At 44.4% G+C, this 18,418-nt stretch overlaps 1 protein-coding gene across 1 annotated transcript in view; it reads right to left on the bottom strand.

Moving 5' to 3' along the window:
• pxnb (paxillin b) overlaps window positions 1-14,509 on the bottom strand; it is a 50,691-nt gene extending 36,182 nt beyond the window's left edge. The window contains exon 1 of the mRNA XM_083644831.1: window positions 14,383-14,509. Within this exon, the coding sequence (XP_083500957.1) occupies window positions 14,383-14,395 (13 nt within the window). The 5' untranslated portion in view covers window positions 14,396-14,509. The remainder of the gene's footprint in view (window positions 1-14,382) is intronic.
• Between the last annotated feature and the right edge of the window lie 3,909 nt (window positions 14,510-18,418).

Below are 18,418 nucleotides of genomic sequence, written 5' to 3'. Positions count from 1 at the left end.
GGTTCTAAGGTAGAACACATTCCACCAGAGAGAGAGAGAGATAGCACAGGGTTCTAAGGTAGAACACATTCCACCAGAGAGAGAGATAGCACAGGGTTCTAAGGTAGAACACATTCCACCAGAGAGAGAGATAGCACAGGGTTCTAAGGTAGAACACATTCCACCAGAGAGAGAGAGATAGCACAGGGTTCTAAGGTAGAACACATTCCACCAGAGAGAGAGAGATAGCACAGGGTTCTAAGGTAGAACACATTCCACCAGAGAGAGAGAGAGATAGCACAGGGTTCTAAGGTAGAACACATTCCACCAGAGAGAGAGAGAGATAGCACAGGGTTCTAAGGTAGAAAGCCAGAGAGGAATGCCCTGAACACAAACCACCATCTGTGAAAATGAAAATAATGCACAGACAATTACAGGAGGCAGAGTCTACAAAGTGCAGCGTGCTTTAAATTCCTGCATGAGGGAGATGTGTCAATGTTTTTACTGCTCACTTTTCCCACAGCGAGCGAGCAGGCGGGGCCACGAGCAGCAGCAGGGCCTGTTCAATCGCTTCTATTAACGCGCGCGATATGGCGACGGGCCACCGGGGGCCACGGCTCACCTGTTTATAGCTAAGAGCAGAGCCTGTGATCAGCCCCACGCCGAAACCCTATCCCATCAGCCCCCCCCCCCCCCCCGACATGATATTTATATCAAACAAGACAGTGAGGGAGGGGCCATGGAGAGGGGGGGGGGGGGGGGAGGGGCCAATCACACAGATAGGGAAGGCTGGGTGGAAACCAGTGGGGGAGAAATAACCAGTGTGAGTGAGTGAGTGAGTGAGTGAGTGAGTGAGTGAGTGAGAGAAAGATGGACAAACAGCTAGCAAGGAGAGAGAGAGAGAGAGAGAGAGAGAGAGAGGGCAAAGTTGAATGAAATCTCCAGGTTGATGTAAGATAGTGTGTGTGTGTGTGTGTGTGTGTACAGTAGTAACCACAGACACAGAGCCACACAGTGTGTCACACATAGAGCTGCAACGATTAATCGATTAATCGATTAGTTGATCGACAGAAAATTAATCGACAACTATTTTGATAATCGATTAATCGTTTTGAGTACAATTTCAAGAGAAAAGGTCTAAATTCTCTGATTCGAGCTTCTTAAATGTGAATATTTTCTGGTTTCTTTACTCCTGTGTGACAGTAAACTGATATTATCTTTGAGTTGTGGACAAAACACGCTCTCAAATGTCTCAAAGACATTTGAGGGCGTCATCTTGGGCTTTGGGAAACACTGATCGTCATTTGCTACCATTTTCTGACATTTTATAGACCAAACAACTAATCGATTAATCGAGAAAATAATCGACAGATTAATCGATTATGAAAATAATCGTTAGTTGCAGCCCTAGTCACACACACACACACACACACACACAAACACACACACACACACACACACACACATACATCCAGGATGAATGAGTGTTAGAACATAGTATCAGAAAGACTGAAGCATCTTGGGGGGTGATGACTTCAAAATAAACATGGCTAAAAATAGCCTCCCCAAGCAGCCCCGTATCCGAAAGACGACACTCCCCTGGAGAGAACGCTGGGCCAAAAATAAAATCACTTCCCCACAGAGAGAGAGAGAGAGAGAGCAGTAAATCACATGACAGCCATGTCCTAAAGACAGACTCAGGAGTGTGAGGGAGGGGATGTCACATGACAGCCATGTCCTAAAGACAGACTCAGGAGTGTGAGGGAGGGGATGTCAGGGTGAGATGAGCCTGACAGTCTTCTCTCTTTTTGTGCAAAAACACAAACGACTGACGACAACAACAACGCCCAGCCGTCCTCACCGCCGGCAGCCATCTTAGAGGAGGGTTGGACATGGCCACCTCCCTCCTCCACTACGCTTTGGATGCTAGGTTGATCTCCTCCACCGTCTTAGGCACTGAGGCACATCATCAAACAGCAGGAGTTTTCCATTCTAAAATCTCGCTTTCTGGGAAAATACTAGTTCAACTGTGCGAATAGAGCGCAACAGTCACGTGACTTTTCGTGACGTCACACTTTGCTCCCAGAAGTAAGTTCCGCAGTCATTTTCTCCATAGACATTTAGATAAACCCTTAGATAAGGAGTTTTAAGGCTGGAACCAAGCTGAATCGTGAGTGAGTGAGCATAAAACATTCGGTTTAAGCGAGAGAAAAAAATAACAACGGGGGAAAAAAAACGTTTTTTTCCACGTGACTGTTGTGTTCTATTCGGGGTGGCCGGGTAGTGCAGCGGCAGAGGGTCGCGGGTTCGATCCCCCCGTGTTGCGTGCGGCTTGGTCTGGCGTCCATTTGTCCACAATTGGCCGTGTCTGTGAATGGGAAGCCGGATGAAGGATAGGAGTCCAGGTCGCTGCACTAGCGCCTCTTCTGATCGGTCGGGGCGCCTGTTCGCGGGGGAGGGGAACTGGGGGGAATATCGTGATCGTCCTGCCGCCGGGTGAGACTCCTCACTGTCAGGTGAAGATAAGCGGCTGGCGACTGCACATGTATCGGAGGAAGCATGGTGCTAGTCTACAACTCTCCCCAGATCGGCAGAGGGGGTGGAGCAACGACCGGGACAGCTTGTCAAGGGGAATTCGTGAAGTACAATAAGGTCTGAAAACTGTCAGCATTTTGGGATTTAAAAAGAATTACATTTCCTGCCCAGGTCATAGACAGTGTCCCTGCCTGCCTGTGGTCCACACTAGGCATGGGTCGATTTCCGGTTTTACCGGTTCGGTTCGGTGTACAAGCCCAAACCGGTTTGATCACGTGCGAACCGAAAAAACCTAAAAAAAAAAAAAAAAAAAAAAAAAAATTGCCAGTCCATTCTGATTGCACTATTGTTCGTATTAGCCTCTTCTCAAGTTGCACTAGTATGCAAAAGTCTTATTTTGTTTATTATGTTGATGTTTGAAGAAAAGTTAAGCTGAATAGTTATGAGAAATAAATACAGGGTGTGTTTGTTACACAGGTGTCCTGCTTCTTTTTATTCAGTATCATTGCTGGTTGACAATACCAGCTTAGAGGTGTATTATCGCTATCAGGTGGACTGAAGTTGCACTACAGACAGTTATGGGCCACACTCGGGAGCCCTGCTTAAAAAAAAAAAAAAAAAAAAAATTACAAAAAAAATCGGTATACCGGTTCGATCCGGTTTAGACGGCAATATCGAACCGGTTTTAAAATTTTCAAACCGACGCAGCCCTAGTCCACACTGAGCTCTGGTCATAGACAGTGTCCCTCCCTGCCTGTGGTCCCTCCACACTGAGGCCTTTGAGCGCGCCCTGGGGTGTCCCAGCTTGAGTCATGTGGGAAGAATCCAGCAGAGAGACTCCATTACTCTGAGCCATCAGGGAAAGAATCAGCACTGTTGTCTGATCCAGCAGACAAGGCCAGAGAACAAACAGCCTGGCACTGCAGTGTGCTGACAGGCCAGAGAACAGGGGAGGAGTGGAGACAGCCTGGCACTGCAGTGTGCTGACAACACCATCCCAACAGCAGGATCACAGAGGAGCTCAAATCAAGACAAGTCGGAACTCCCAAGTTTCAACTCGGAATTTCCGATCTCTCCGACATTCACGCTGTTTTTAACCCATTGATACCTGATGCAGCATTTATATTAGGGCTGTGGCGATTCACTTATCTCCCGATTCGAGACTATCACGATTCTTGGGTGCCGATTCGATTTATATTGCGATTCTTAAGTATTGCGATTCTACGATTATTGCGATTCGATATTACGATTTATTGCGATTTTTGTTTATTTTTTTCTTTTATTTTTTCAGTTTGTTTGCTTTTTTACACTAGATTAGAACATGGGAAAAGTTGAATCATACACTAGAGACTGTATATTATATATCATGAGTAGGGCTGGGCGATATAGTTAAAAACAGGGGCGGACTGGGATCATAATTCAGGCCGGGCATTAGATACCAAGCAGGCCAGGCCGATATGGGCCGACGCGCGTGAATTTTGGGCCATTTGAAGCCCAATTTGGGCCGTTTGAAGCCAGATTTGGGCCGTTTGAAACTTTGAAGTCCAATTTTACAATGAGATGCACCCACTTTAACGCTGAAGTGTAATTATTACTTCAGACTAACTACGGTAATAAAGTAATAAAACCACTAGTAAACCAGTAGGCGGGGCCTGGCCTGCTGTTCAGTGAGTGGCCTGACTGCAAGCACCCAAAAAAAAAAAAAAAAAAAAAAAAAGATTTGCGATTATCGATTCTGGAATAAAAGATCGATTCAAAAAATCGTGACATTAAAAATCGCGATACTTAGGTGAATCGATTTTTTCCCCCACCCCTAATTTATATATCCCTTTATATATTTTTGTATTGAGTGATACACGACTAAAACACTCATATTCATCACGTCATATTCATGTTACATCAGAAGTGTTCTTTGTTTTGTGTTCACAGTAGTGATGTCAGTTAGATTTGGTTAGGTCAGAGCTATGGAATATTAAATCATCCATCTTTGCTCATTACATCTGCCTTACTTACTGTCATGTTACTGGCAAAGCTGTTTGAATTGTGCATTGGGGAGAGTTCTATTGAAGTGAATGGGTAGGCATGGGAAGTCTGTCCCACTATAAACCATTATCTGTGTCGTTTCACTTTATTGAAAATGTATATATATGTATATGTATATTAGGGCTGTGAATCTTCACTGGCCTCACGATTCGATTACGATTCAGAGGGCTACGATTCGATTACGATTATCGATGCATCTCGATGCATCTTAAATCGATGCATCACTTTTTTTCCGCAATACATGATTTATTTTTTCTCACTTTCTTTTTTCTCACTGTGTGGTTACTTTTAAAATAAAAGTGCATTTGGAATTGCATTGTATTATGATCCATAATTAAAATAAACAACTGCATGTATTTCCATTATATATTTTTTTAATAATCGATTTTTGACATTTGTGAATCGATGCAGAATCGTGCACGTCTGCATCGCGATGCATCTTATAATCGATTATTTTTGACACCCCTAATGTATATGTATAACATATATATTTTATATATTTGTATATCCCTCATTTAAGACCGCAAACCGCGTATGACGCAGTTCGTGGTCTTAAAGGGATACACACACAAATGCTGCATCAGGTATCAATGGGTTAACTGAGTTTAACAGCTAGCTCATTTCATTGGTAAAATAGCTGTTGAATTCAACACATATTGCTATAATCAGAGCAAAATATAAACAATAAAAACACATATTGCATAACTACACCTCAAAACACTTTGATGACCTTAACTCGGACACACCGGAGCTCTGAAATGATGAAATGAATTCCGACCTCGACGACCGTTCAATACATTTTTTACGGTGCGTCCCGGTGACTGACCTGGTAGAGTGCATAACACTACGTTCACACAGCAAACCTTAGTGCTCTAATCTGATGTGTTCCCCTCTAAAGTGACTCAGGTCAGTCTTTTTCATGACTGTGTGAAGGGTACAAGTCACATTGAAAGTGACTTTTTTAAAGACGACCTGGGCTACTTTCAAATGTGGAAAAACATCCGATTCGAATCTGATGTTTTGGAATGTGACTCCGGTGTGAACAGACATCTGGCCCATATCAGACTTCAATGTGACTTTTACGTCATTCCAGAGCGACCTTCGTCACTATTCTGCGCTGGCAGGAGGAGGGAGGACCAAGCGGGTAGATTGTGATTACAAACATGGAGGACAGCTGTGAGGGAGCTAATCAGTGGAGGGGCAGTGAGGTTTTAGACCTTATAAGTTTTAGCAAGAAGTAGCAGCTATTGCTCCACAGAAAGCCATCATTAAAATGTTGGCTCTCTTTCTCCTCCTCCTCCTCACTATCATCTGCTCCTGTATTCGCTGGCTTCCACTGCACAATAACTTGTAAATTAAACCGTAAACAACAGATGAAACAACATCGTCAGCTACCACCATGTTTACTGCTGTCTTCTTCCGGGTTAACGTAGAACAGCAGTGTGCTGCGTGTGACGTTATTGTTGTTCTTCTGCACATGCGGGTCACTTCAGGTCCGCGATCTGTTCACACTGGAGTCTGATATCTGGGCCACTTTTATAAAGTCTGTGTGAACAGCCACAGAAAAAATCAGATCTGATCAAAAAAATCAGATTGGAGCACTAAGGTTTGCTGTGTGAACGTAGCCTAAAAGGCGTAGTTCTTTGCGTGGTCGACCCGGGTTCAAATCCTACCCATGATCCTTTGCTGACCTTTCCTGTCTGCCTAACTGTCCTATCAAATAAAAGAAGGCAAAATGACCCCCCCCCCCCCCCCCAAAAATACAGGGTCCCCCCCGAGTTCTGAGTTGTCTTGAACATGGTATGTGGCCCCAGAGACCCGCCCCCTCCTGGCCTCCCACACTGACTCCTCCCACACTGACTCTGCTCATTGTTTTTCTCCTCTGTTTCCTCAGGATGTGGGGCAGGGTCATGAGGTCAGCCATGTGGCTCTCTCTTCCCCAGGCCCACAACAGGATGGGTGTGGAGCTCAGGAACTACACTGATTTACACAGTCAGCAGCCTGCTGTCCACCCACTGCTACACGCTGGGTTAGCATGAGATAGTCTATGAACACTAACTCTGCACTGCTACACGCTGGGTTAGCATGAGATAGATAGTCTAGTAACACTAACTCTGCACTGCTACACGCTGGGTTAGCATGAGATAGATAGTCTATGAACACTAACTCTGCACTGCTACACGCTGGGTTAGCATGAGATAGATAGTCTAGTAACACTAACTCTGCACTGCTACACGCTGGGTTAGCATGAGATAGATAGTCTAGTAACACTAACTCTGCACTGCTACACGCTGGGTTAGCATGAGATAGATAGTCTAGTAACACTAACTCTGCACTGCTACACGCTGAGTTAGCATGAGATAGCTAGTCTAGTAACACTAACTCTGCACTGCTACACGCTGGGTTAGCATGAGATAGATAGTCTAGTAACACTAACTCTGCACTGCTACACGCTGGGTTAGCATGAGATAGCTAGTCTAGTAACACTAACTCTGCACTGCTACACGCTGGGTTAGCATGAGATAGATAGTCTAGTAACACTAACTCTGCACTGCTACACGCTGGGTTAGCATGAGATAGCTAGTCTAGTAACACTAACTCTGCACTGCTACACGCTGGGTTAGCATGAGATAGCTAGTCTAGTAACACTAACTCTGCACTGCTACACGCTGGGTTAGCATGAGATAGCTAGTCTAGTAACACTAACTCTGCACTGCTACACGCTGGGTTAGCATGAGATAGCTGGTCTAGTAACACTAACTCTGCACTGCTACACGCTGAGTTAGCATGAGATAGATAGTCTATGAACACTAACTCTGCACTGCTACACGCTGGGTTAGCATGAGATAGCTAGTCTAGTAACACTAACTCTGCACTGCTACACGCTGGGTTAGCATGAGATAGCTGGTCTAGTAACACTAACTCTGCACTGCTACACGCTGAGTTAGCATGAGATAGATAGTCTATGAACACTAACTCTGCACTGCTACACGCTGGGTTAGCATGAGATAGCTAGTCTAGTAACACTAACTCTGCACTGCTACACGCTGGGTTAGCATGAGATAGCTAGTCTAGTAACACTAACTCTGCACTGCTACACGCTGGGTTAGCATGAGATAGCTAGTCTAGTAACACTAACTCTGCACTGCTACACGCTGGGTTAGCATGCGATAGCTAGTCTAGTAACACTAACTCTGCACTGCTACACGCTGGGTTAGCATGAGATAGCTGGTCTATGAACACTAACTCTGCACTGCTACACGCTGGGTTAGCATGTGATAGCTGGTCTATGAACACTAACTCTGCACTGCTACACGCTGGGTTAGCATGCGATAGCTGGTCTATGAACACTAACTCTGCACTGCTACACGCTGGGTTAGCATGCGATAGCTGGTCTAGTAACACTAACTCTGCACTGCTACACGCTGGGTTAGCATGCGATAGCTGGTCTATGAACACTAACTCTGCACTGCTACACGCTGGGTTAGCATGCAATAGCTGGTCTATGAACACTAACTCTGCACTGCTACACGCTGGGTTAGCAGGAGATAGCTAGTCTAGTAACACTAACTCTGCACTGCTACACGCTGGGTTAGCATGAGATAGCTGGTCTAGTAACACTAACTCTGCACTGCTACACGCTGGGTTAGCAGGAGATAGCTAGTCTAGTAACACTAACTCTGCACTGCTACACGCTGGGTTAGCATGCGATAGCTGGTCTATGAACACTAACTCTGCACTGCTACACGCTGGGTTAGCATGCGATAGCTGGTCTAGTAACACTAACTCTGCACTGCTACACGCTGGGTTAGCATGAGATAGCTAGTCTAGTAACACTAACTCTGCACTGCTACACGCTGGGTTAGCATGAGATAGCTAGTCTAGTAACACTAACTCTGCACTGCTACACGCTGGGTTAGCATGCGATAGCTGGTCTAGCAACACTAACTCTGCACTGCTACACGCTGGGTTAGCATGCGATAGCTGGTCTATGAACACTAACTCTGCACTGCTACACGCTGGGTTAGCATGCGATAGCTGGTCTATGAACACTAACTCTGCACTGCTACACGCTGGGTTAGCATGAGATAGCTAGTCTAGTAACACTAACCACTAACACTGCCGACACACTCGCTGAAGACATTCTAAGATCTTTACCATGCTGTGCAACCACGGTGAACATTTAAAGTCGAACTGAACCTGTTTGAGTCAGTTTCAGACTAAAAAAAACATAGTATGTCTAAGATGACAGGTTGAGAGGCGGGTCATAGTATCATGTCGATGATTTTATTTGACAATTCTGGGGACTGGATTGGGCTTTGGCCAATCCTGGCGTGTTCCGCCTCCAAATCGAGTGGGATTCAGTCGTGTTGTGGCGCTCCCCTCGGGAAGAGCTTTTTGACGGGAGGAGTGGAGCTCAGCGACCCGCAGGCAGCCAGCTGCCTTCGTGTTGCCGAGCGGAGAGTGCAGCACGTCGGCCTGGAATCTCCGAAGTGCGACCCCTGACAACCAAGCTCTCGGATGCGCGCGCCATTATCGCTGCTGTAACGATACGATATCCCTGGAATGCGCGTTTTAACGAGCCAGTTACATTTCTTTGCATTCTTAGAGATTATAGTTTTTGCTTTTTGTTCATGTTTCTAACAATTGGCCAAGTTAGTAGTTAGTTTATGGGATAAGAATTCTGCCAGATGACAGGCACTAGGCGCCATTTTCGACTTCATTTGGAAGAGAAAATGATCCTGAAATGAAGATTTGATTGACAGCTGCATGTCGTGATATGATTGGTTGAAATGGGGTAGAAATTTGATAGTACAGGGTGACGTCAGCAAACTGTACATTACTGTTATCAATGAAATCTTGAAGAATGAACTTTTGATGTGAAAAAGTGTGAAAAACGAAAGAAATTAGATTGTTGTGATTTTGTTTACATACATTATTAAATAGGTGCACTGCATACCCAGGTATTTGAACTAAAAGAAAAGAAAAGTCATTTTTGGGTTCAGCTGGACTTTAAGAGCACAGCCCTTCAGCCAGCCTTCAGTCCTCTTCCTGTCTGGGGAATAAGGCCATCCTCTGCAAGGAGATCAACTGAGGCCTTCACATGTAAAAGAGGACTGTCTTCAGAGTACTTGATGTTAGGGCTGGGTATCGTTCAAACTTTTTCGATATCGATACCGTTTCGATACTTGGATTTCGATACCGGTACCTGAACGATACTTTTTTCGATACCAATTTTTAGAAAAATCCATTTTAACAAAAATAAAACTGCATTACACGTTGAAATTATTTGACAAATCTTTAGTTCCCCCTCCCCCCCCCCAAGTTTTACAGCAGAAAAAAATAAAACTTACTGTATTTAACATAACTTTAAGTTGTCTAAACGTATTGCCGTCCCTACAAAGAATATTGGACTACTACAAAGGAAAGAAATGTAAAACAAATAAATTAGTACAATAGTTTTCAGTGCAAAACGGAGAGTTGCAGATCAGTGTTTAATGCTCACTGATGCAACAGAACTCTATTCTTGTCCAAACTGACGAGATGGCTCCACTTCATGCATGGCAGACTAGTTGAACATTGACTAGCCTATCAATAATGGCACAAAGTGAATCCCATTTATATTCAACAAACTATCATGAGCAGCCATCCAACAAAACATCTGACTCAGAGGAACAGCCCGGACTAGCTGCTCCAATAGCCCTCTGAGGGAATCCCCTTCCTCTTGACTAGCTGCTCCAATAGCACTCTGAGGGAATCCCCTTCCTCTTGACTAGCTGCTCCAATAGCACTCTGAGGGAATCCCCTTCCTCTTGACTAGCTGCTCCAATAGCACTCTGAGGGAATCCCCTTCCTCTTGACTAGCTGCTCCAATAGCACTCTGAGGGAATCCCCTTCCTCTTGAGTAGTTAGTCAATACACGCAGACTGGAACAGGAGGAGGAGAGGATGGGATCAGTGTTGTGGTGTCAGATCAGGTTTCTGTGTAGACTTGCCTGCCAGTCATCAGTGAACCTAGAGACACACAGGACCCTGCGGGGGCGGGATCTAGTGAACCTAGAGACACACAGGACCCTGCGGGGGCGGGATCGCTGGGGGTTTACTGGAAGGACGGACGACCTCGGCCGAAAACAAGTATTTGCAAATATTTCATATGGTTGGTTTTAGTCTACTTGCGACATCGGATGAAAGTTCAGACAATCATACTAAAGTATTTGGTAACACTTGAAATAAGGGTCATTAATTAACAGTTAACTAATGTGTCTACTAGTATTAATGTAATGTACTAATTGTGTGTTCATGTTAACTAAGGCAGTGGTTCTCAAAGTGGGGTCCGGGGAGCCCCAGGGGTCCTTGAGATTGATTTTTTTTTTTTTATAGTTTATGGTTAGTTAATGGTTAGGGTTAGAGATATAATAAACATGAACTAAGGGTTAGTTAATGTTTATTAAGCATCAACCGTTAGTGAATTAATTAATGCTGGCTCCAGGAGCAGCGTGCACAGTGACTGACAGTGCTGGCTCCAGGAGCAGCGTGCACAGAGCACAGTGACTGACAGTGCTGGCTCCAGGAGCAGCAGCGTGCACAGAGCACAGTGACTGACAGTGCTGGCTCCAGGAGCAGCAGCGTGCACGGGCGGGGCAGAGAGAGCATAGCAGTAGGAGGTAAGTCGTGACATGACCCAGTGAGTATTTGGGCCTTGGACCCTGCCTGACACAGTGATGTTAGACATTCCACAGCAGCCTCGCCCCCTCCTCCAGCCTGCTGCTCGCTCTGCTTAAGTGAGACTGCAGGCGGCCTCTCCGCCAAACAATCAGCCCTTTCACTGGCCCGTGGCCACTCCAGCATCTATAGTGTGCCCTGGAGGTATTCTCAGAGAGGGGCACACTCCAGCGTCTATAGTGTGCCCTGGAGGTATTCTCAGAGAGGGACACACTCCAGCGTCTATAGTGTGCCCTGGAGGTATTCTCAGAGTGGGACACACTCCAGCCTCTATAGTGTGCCCTGGAGGTATTCTCAGAGCGGGGCACACTCCAGCATCTATAGTGTGCCCTGGAGGTATTCTCAGAGCGGGACGTCACACTCCAGCCTCTATAGTGTGCCCTGGAGGTATTCTCAGAGTGGGACACACTCCAGCGTCTATAGTGTGCCCTGGAGGTATTCTCAGAGCGGGACGTCACACTCCAGCATCTATAGTGTGCCCTGGAGGTATTCTCAGAGAGGGACACACTCCAGCATCTATAGTGTGCCCTGGAGGTATTGTCAGAGAGGGACACACTCCAGCATCTATAGTGTGCCCTGGAGGTATTCTCAGAGAGGGACACACTCCAGCATCTATAGTGTGCCCTGGAGGTATTCTCAGAGAGGGACACACTCCAGCATCTATAGTGTGCCCTGGAGGTATTCTCAGAGAGGGACACACTCCAGCATCTAGTGTGTGCCCTGGAGGTATTCTCAGAGAGGGACACACTCCAGCATCTAGTGTGTGCCCTGGAGGTATTCTCAGAGCGGGGCACACTCCAGCATCTAGTGTGTGCCCTGGAGGTATTCTCAGAGAGGGACACACTCCAGCATCTAGTGTGTGCCCTGGAGGTATTCTCAGAGAGGGACACACTCCAGCATCTAGTGTGTGCCCTGGAGGTATTCTCAGAGCGGGGCACACTCCAGAGAGGTGGAACATGGTCTCTCCACTTAAACAATTCAGAAGGTCTTTTTATTGTCTTTCCTCTTTGGAACATCTGTAACATGCAACTGGAGCATTCCCTACACATCACTGATAGAAGCAAACGAAGAGCGCTGATGTATTCAGACTGAGGGAGCTTTATGCAGCCGAGGCAAATATAGCGAAGCGGCCAGCTGATGAAAAGTGTGAAAACAAAATGAGGAGCTCAGAGTTCAGTGGCACAGGTCAAAGGTCAAAGGGTCAGCGAAGTGAAGAGTTGACTAGTTCGTGAGGCACAAAAAATAGATTGAAAGCTGAACGGCAGCTTTTCACATAGCTAAGTTAGGAGTTAATGGAAGAATGGATCATGTTAGTAGCAGATATCAGGCTGGTTGATAACAGGCTATTGGGTCTTTATTTTGTTGTACATGAGAATTTCACAAGTCACACATAGCATGTAAGAAATCACAGCAACTGACTTCAACATCAAGCAATAAATAACCACTATTTTGAGTGAAAACGAAAACCAGCCAGCAGCCAAACTCTATAAATGTTGGCTGTGGCTGCCGGTACGTTTGTCTATTCTTCACTTGGGCAGTAGTCCAAAACATCTAGCTGGATGATGAAGTTAAGTTTCCTGCATTATCATCATATCTATGTGGGTTTTAGGGCACCTCTACATGCGTATGTGCAACAATAATAAATTAATTCATAAACAAAGAATTCCCTGCTTCATATAATGTTGCACTGATTCAAGATCAGCCGTTAATATACAACCAATGGAAAAGATGACCTTGACTTCACTTTTGTGTGTGTATAGACCAGCACAGCTACAACACAATCCAGTGTGTATCCTAACTAAGAACAACATGTCCTGTAGCAGGGGATCAGCATGATCACAGACCACTAACTACTAGCTTATTGTTTCACATGTTGGCAGCACCACTGGCACAAAGGGCTTCAGTCAGTCTCCTTAGAGATGTGAGTTTCTCTTTAGGATTTCACTTTATTCACAAACACAAAACCCATTCACGTGTCATCACATCTCCCCATTTTCCTGCGTCCCTTACCAACACGATTTCCTGTTTGTGTGTGTGTGTGTGTGTGTGTGTGTGTGTGTGTGTGTGTGTGTGTGTGTGTGTGTGTGTGTGTGTGTTGCCCCAATCACATCCTCCTTGGCTGTTGTATCAAGGCTTTACTATCACAAACAACCAGTGCATGGTGTGGTCAGTGCGTTAGTGTCATTCACAAAGTATGCTGTGTGTGTGTGTGTGTGTGTGTGTGTGTGTGTGTGTGTGTGTGTGTGTGTGTGTGTGTAGGCTTCCCTGGAGATACGACAGAGCACAATACAGTAGAAAGGCAGCCAGGCCAGGGTTTAGCCCACATTGTGCTGTATGGAGCAGTCTAATTGAGGAGGCCTGTGTGTGTGTGTGTGTGTGTGTGTGTGTGTGTGTGTGTGTGTGTGTGTCTGTCTGTCTGTCTGTCTGTCTGTCTGTCTGTCTGTCTGTCTGTCTGTCTGTCTCTCTCTCTCTCTCTCTCTCTCTCTCTCTCTCTCTCTCTCTCTCTCTCCCTCCTCTCTCTCTCTCTCTCCCTCCTCTCTCTCTCTCTCTCTCTCTCCTCTCTTGTCTCTCTCTCTCTCTCACTTCAAAGCTGGAATGAATCGCTTGGGGGCAAAAGTTGAGGAGGTTTGTTAACGTTAAAGCTGGATGTCAAAATGCCAGAGAACTATTCTCACCCTCTGGCGCACACAAGATAAGAAGCGGTAACACAACAGGCTGCCTGCGTTTCTAATGTAGGCTCATATATAGAGATTTAAAGTGTTTAAAAGGAGATGGTGGTGGTAGTGAGGAGCTAGCGAGTTCCAGCTGCTACGCGCTGATGCTTATTATGTAAACCAAAGTGGGTAAAATGTCAAACGTATTGAACGTTGAGCTACACTGCTGCCTGTCGCGTCAACATTAACGGCAGAATGTGGCGACCTGTCTCACAGCAAGCGGACTCAACTGAAGCAGAAAGGCCTTTTCTTTAACACAACTGCTGGAGCTTCGTCGTAAACCGTAAACGTAACGTTAAAACTCCTCCACCCTGCTTTCCGCTAAACGTTATTGACTGTGTAGGAAAACAGATGGCTTGTGTGTGTGTGGGGGGGGAAAGCGTACTTACCTAAATCGTCCATAATGGGGGACTGGCTTTAGGCTGTGCCAAGTGTGTTTTTCTCGATCTTTTCGGCTGCTTTGGAAGTCTGGGGTTTCCTCTGCAAACTTCAGCACACTTCTGCTCTCTCTCTGCTGTTCTTCTGTTCTTCTGGAAGTTGGTCAGGAGGAGTAGCTGCTCTGCTCTCGAGAACGCGCGGCGTGTACTTCACGAGTGCGCGCGCGCGTCCGCTCTCTGCGATGGAGGAATGAGCGACCTCTAGCGGCCAATGATGTCACTGACACGTTACAAGGAAAATAGAGGATCATGTGTTTTCAATCTCAGTGACTCACTGTTTCACTCTTAAGATAATGTGTTCTTCTGACAATACGAGGAACACATCTCTAAACTATGTTTTTCTCCCTTCAAATGCTTTATTCATAAACAGAAGTTTTTAGGTACACAGCCATCTTTCCCTCTTTTTTATTGAATTTCATTCATTGCTCAACTGTCTTGCTCTTAAATAAAACAATTAAAAAAGCAAAGGTTTTTAGAATACCGGGCCCTGAAGTCAATGACCTACTATTTTCTAATGTCTGTCCTTGTTTATTTATTCTCAAATTTTTGTTTTTGTAATAATCTCTCATTGCATTTATATTGTTTTTCATTCATTTTTTAATACCTGTACCAATTTTGTTGTCAGCTCTCCTGTATGGTGCTGTGTTCTTGTCTGTGCCTGACGCAATATGTACATCTTTTTTGTTGAATGGGTTCTATGGTCCCTCGTTGTATGCATACTTGCATGAGGTAAATTTATAATTTGGCAAGTAATTTAACTTACATGTAATGCAGATATAGTAACAACACTGTACTAGTAACCGTATAGTAACAACACTGAGCAGAATAGTTAGTAAATACATACAAAGAACTTCAAAAAATGCCACCCACTCGTCATTTGTAAAAAAAAAATAGACTACTCTACTCACTTCTTATGTTTATGTGGAATACTCTTGACACTAAAGACCCCTTATCTCTGTATGAAAATGTATCTCTAAGTCATAACAGACACACACACTCAACTAGACATGCTACTGCAGGTTTTACACTTCCAGTAGTTAGAACAAATGCAATGAAAATAACTGTCATGTTTAGAGGTATGCAGGAATGGAGCACCCTTCCCACACATATTACACAAAAGAAAAGCAAAAAACATTTTAAATTCTTGGTAAAACAGCACTTACTACTGTGATAATGCTATGTGTGCGTGTGTGTGTGTGTGTGTGTGTGTATATATGTATGTGTGTATATATATAAAGCATATTGAAGCATGTACATAACTAATATATAATATATATGGTGATGGTAATAGTTATATATATAATTATATATATAAGATATGGTAATGGTATATATAGGTATACATAATATGCGATGTAGTTTTATGTATATTCTACACATCTGTAATGGTATGTAGGTAATTTTGATGTATGCAATATCTTAAAAGGTACAGTATGTATGTAATATCCAAAATTGTAGTTTGTACAGAATGTAAATTTTTGTACGGAATGTAAATTTTGTATGTGAAATCTTGAAACTATGCAAGTTGTTTGACCCCAGGAAGAATAGCTGCAGCTCTGCTGTAGCTAATGGGGATCTTAAATAAAGACAAAGAATGAGAGGAAAACACATGGTAAGATACAGGACAATGTATTTATTATAATATATAGCACACAATACATACTTGTGTCTAAGTGTGTACCAAACATGTTGCAACTCTCATGATCAAATGTTAGCAACCTCATTTTGGGACAATATGCATACATTTCATACAAAGCTTTGCCCAAAATGCGGAGCCTTTGTGTGTGCTGTAATACTGTATAGACAGCCAATGATGACAAAGTAAACTAGACACATTTAACATTTAGGTATTATTGAATAGCACCTTAAAAGGAGAATTCCGGTACAACGTTATCGATACACTATAACGTGCTGAGCAGGTACAACGTTATCTATCGATACACTATAACATGCTGAGCAGGTACAACGTTATCGATACACTATAACATGCTGAGCAGGTACAACGTTATCTATCGATACACTATAACATGCTGAGCAGGTACAACGTTATCGATACACTATAACGTGCTGAGCAGGTACAACGTTATCTATCGATACACTATAACATGCTGAGCAGGTACAACGTTATCGATACACTATAACGTGCTGAGCAGGTACAACGTTATCTATCGATACACTATAACATGCTGAGCAGGTACAACGTTATCGATACACTATAACGTGCTGAGCAGGTACAACGTTATCTATCGATACACTATAACATGCTGAGCAGGTACAACGTTATCGATACACTATAACGTGCTGAGCAGGTACAACGTTATCTATCGATACACTATAACATGCTCTCAGTATGTTGGAGTCCAGGTATGTTTTGTACAAGGACGTATCTCAGTGTGTTGCTGTTAAAGGAGAATTTCGTTTTTTTTCAACCTGTGTATTTAGTCAAAACTACTGAGTGTTGAGTGTTACTGAACGCATCGATATGGGAAATATCGATACAGTATCGATTAGGGGTGGGAATCAGCAGATGCAGAGGCCTGGCATGGCATGGCCTGCAAAAAAAATAAATAATAAGTATCGATACAGTATCGGGAAATAAAATATCACGATATATTGCCGTATCGATTATATTGCCCAGCCCTAGCCTGGAACAGAGGAAATAGGGGCATGTGTGATCTCACTCAGTGATGCGAGACACATCTTGGTCTCACAGTCCCCGGATGGAAAACAGAGGAATGGATGGCTGGCAGAGGTAAATAGAGCGCGTCACATCATTGTCTCTATGATATAATAAGGATATGAGCCGCTGCGTGTCAGAAAATAAGCCCCCTACAGAGCCACATACAGTGAGTGATGGAGCATCGCAGCCGGTCAGATGACGAGTTTTTACCGTTGAAAGAACGAGGAAAAAGGCCAAAAGGGCAGACCAGATAAGGGGCCGGAAGGTTCTTGACGGATCACCAACATCAACTTGCCCCAGAAGAGGGTGGGGGGTGTTGAAGAAGAGAAACGCTGTATCAGCAAAGAGCGAAGCTGCACAGAAATCACAAACAAAACAAACGCAGCAAAAACATTGCTACCTTCAAAACCTGTGCCGGAGTTGATCCAGTCCAGCAGGAAAAGCAGCACGGGCCCCAAAAGTGTGAACCAGTAAGAAAGTGATTCAACGAGAGAAAGATGGAGACAGGTGGACTGAGGCCGAGCTTGTGAAGCTGCAAGAGGCTGTGAGATCCTCATCCTGCCCCAAGCATCTGGAATGACTGGGTCAATGTGGCCATGATGGTTGGCACACGCTCTGCAGAAGAGTGCCAGAAACAGCACATCTCTAGAAAAGAAAGCAGCAGGTCCGTCAGTTTATGGACGCAATGACCAAAGAACAGTGTTGGGCAAGTTACTGAAAATTGGTAATTAGTTACAGTTACTAGTTACTTCTCTCAAAAGGTAATTTAATTACTTTAAAGTTACCAGATACTTCAAAATAATTAGTTACTAGGGAAAGTAACATTTGCGTTACTTTTAAAAGTCTGCTTTGATTGTCTTATTAATGCACACATTATGTTAGTGTTGCTGTGCCACCGTGAGGCATTGAACATTTGCTTATTGGGGAGGCTTATAGCCTATCAAGGTCATTAGCCTCTGGGGCTTATAGCCTATCAAGGTCATGAGCCTCTGGGGCTCTGGCTGCAGCTCTCTCCCCGGACTAGGTCTGAGGATCAGAAACCGGATAATCCTCTGAAGTTGTACGTTATTTTCATGTCCTAAAGTAACTAGTAACTAGCCCAGTTACTATTTTAGTAACTGTAACTGAGTTACTGAATTTGAAAAAGTAATTAGTTAGATTACTAGTTACTGAAAAAAGTAGTTAAGTTACAGTAACTAGTTACTTAGTAACCAACACTGCCAAAGAAGACCATGACGATGTCTTCAGCAGCACAGCCATGATGCAGGGCAAACGATTCTAGCTCCCCTCCACGGCTCTCCTTTTCTG

Source organism: Poromitra crassiceps, assembly GCF_964638095.1.
Source record: "Poromitra crassiceps genome assembly, chromosome: 10".
NCBI classification, from domain to species: domain Eukaryota; kingdom Metazoa; phylum Chordata; class Actinopteri; order Beryciformes; family Melamphaidae; genus Poromitra; species Poromitra crassiceps.
This window is presented reverse-complemented; position numbering and strand designations above follow the sequence as displayed.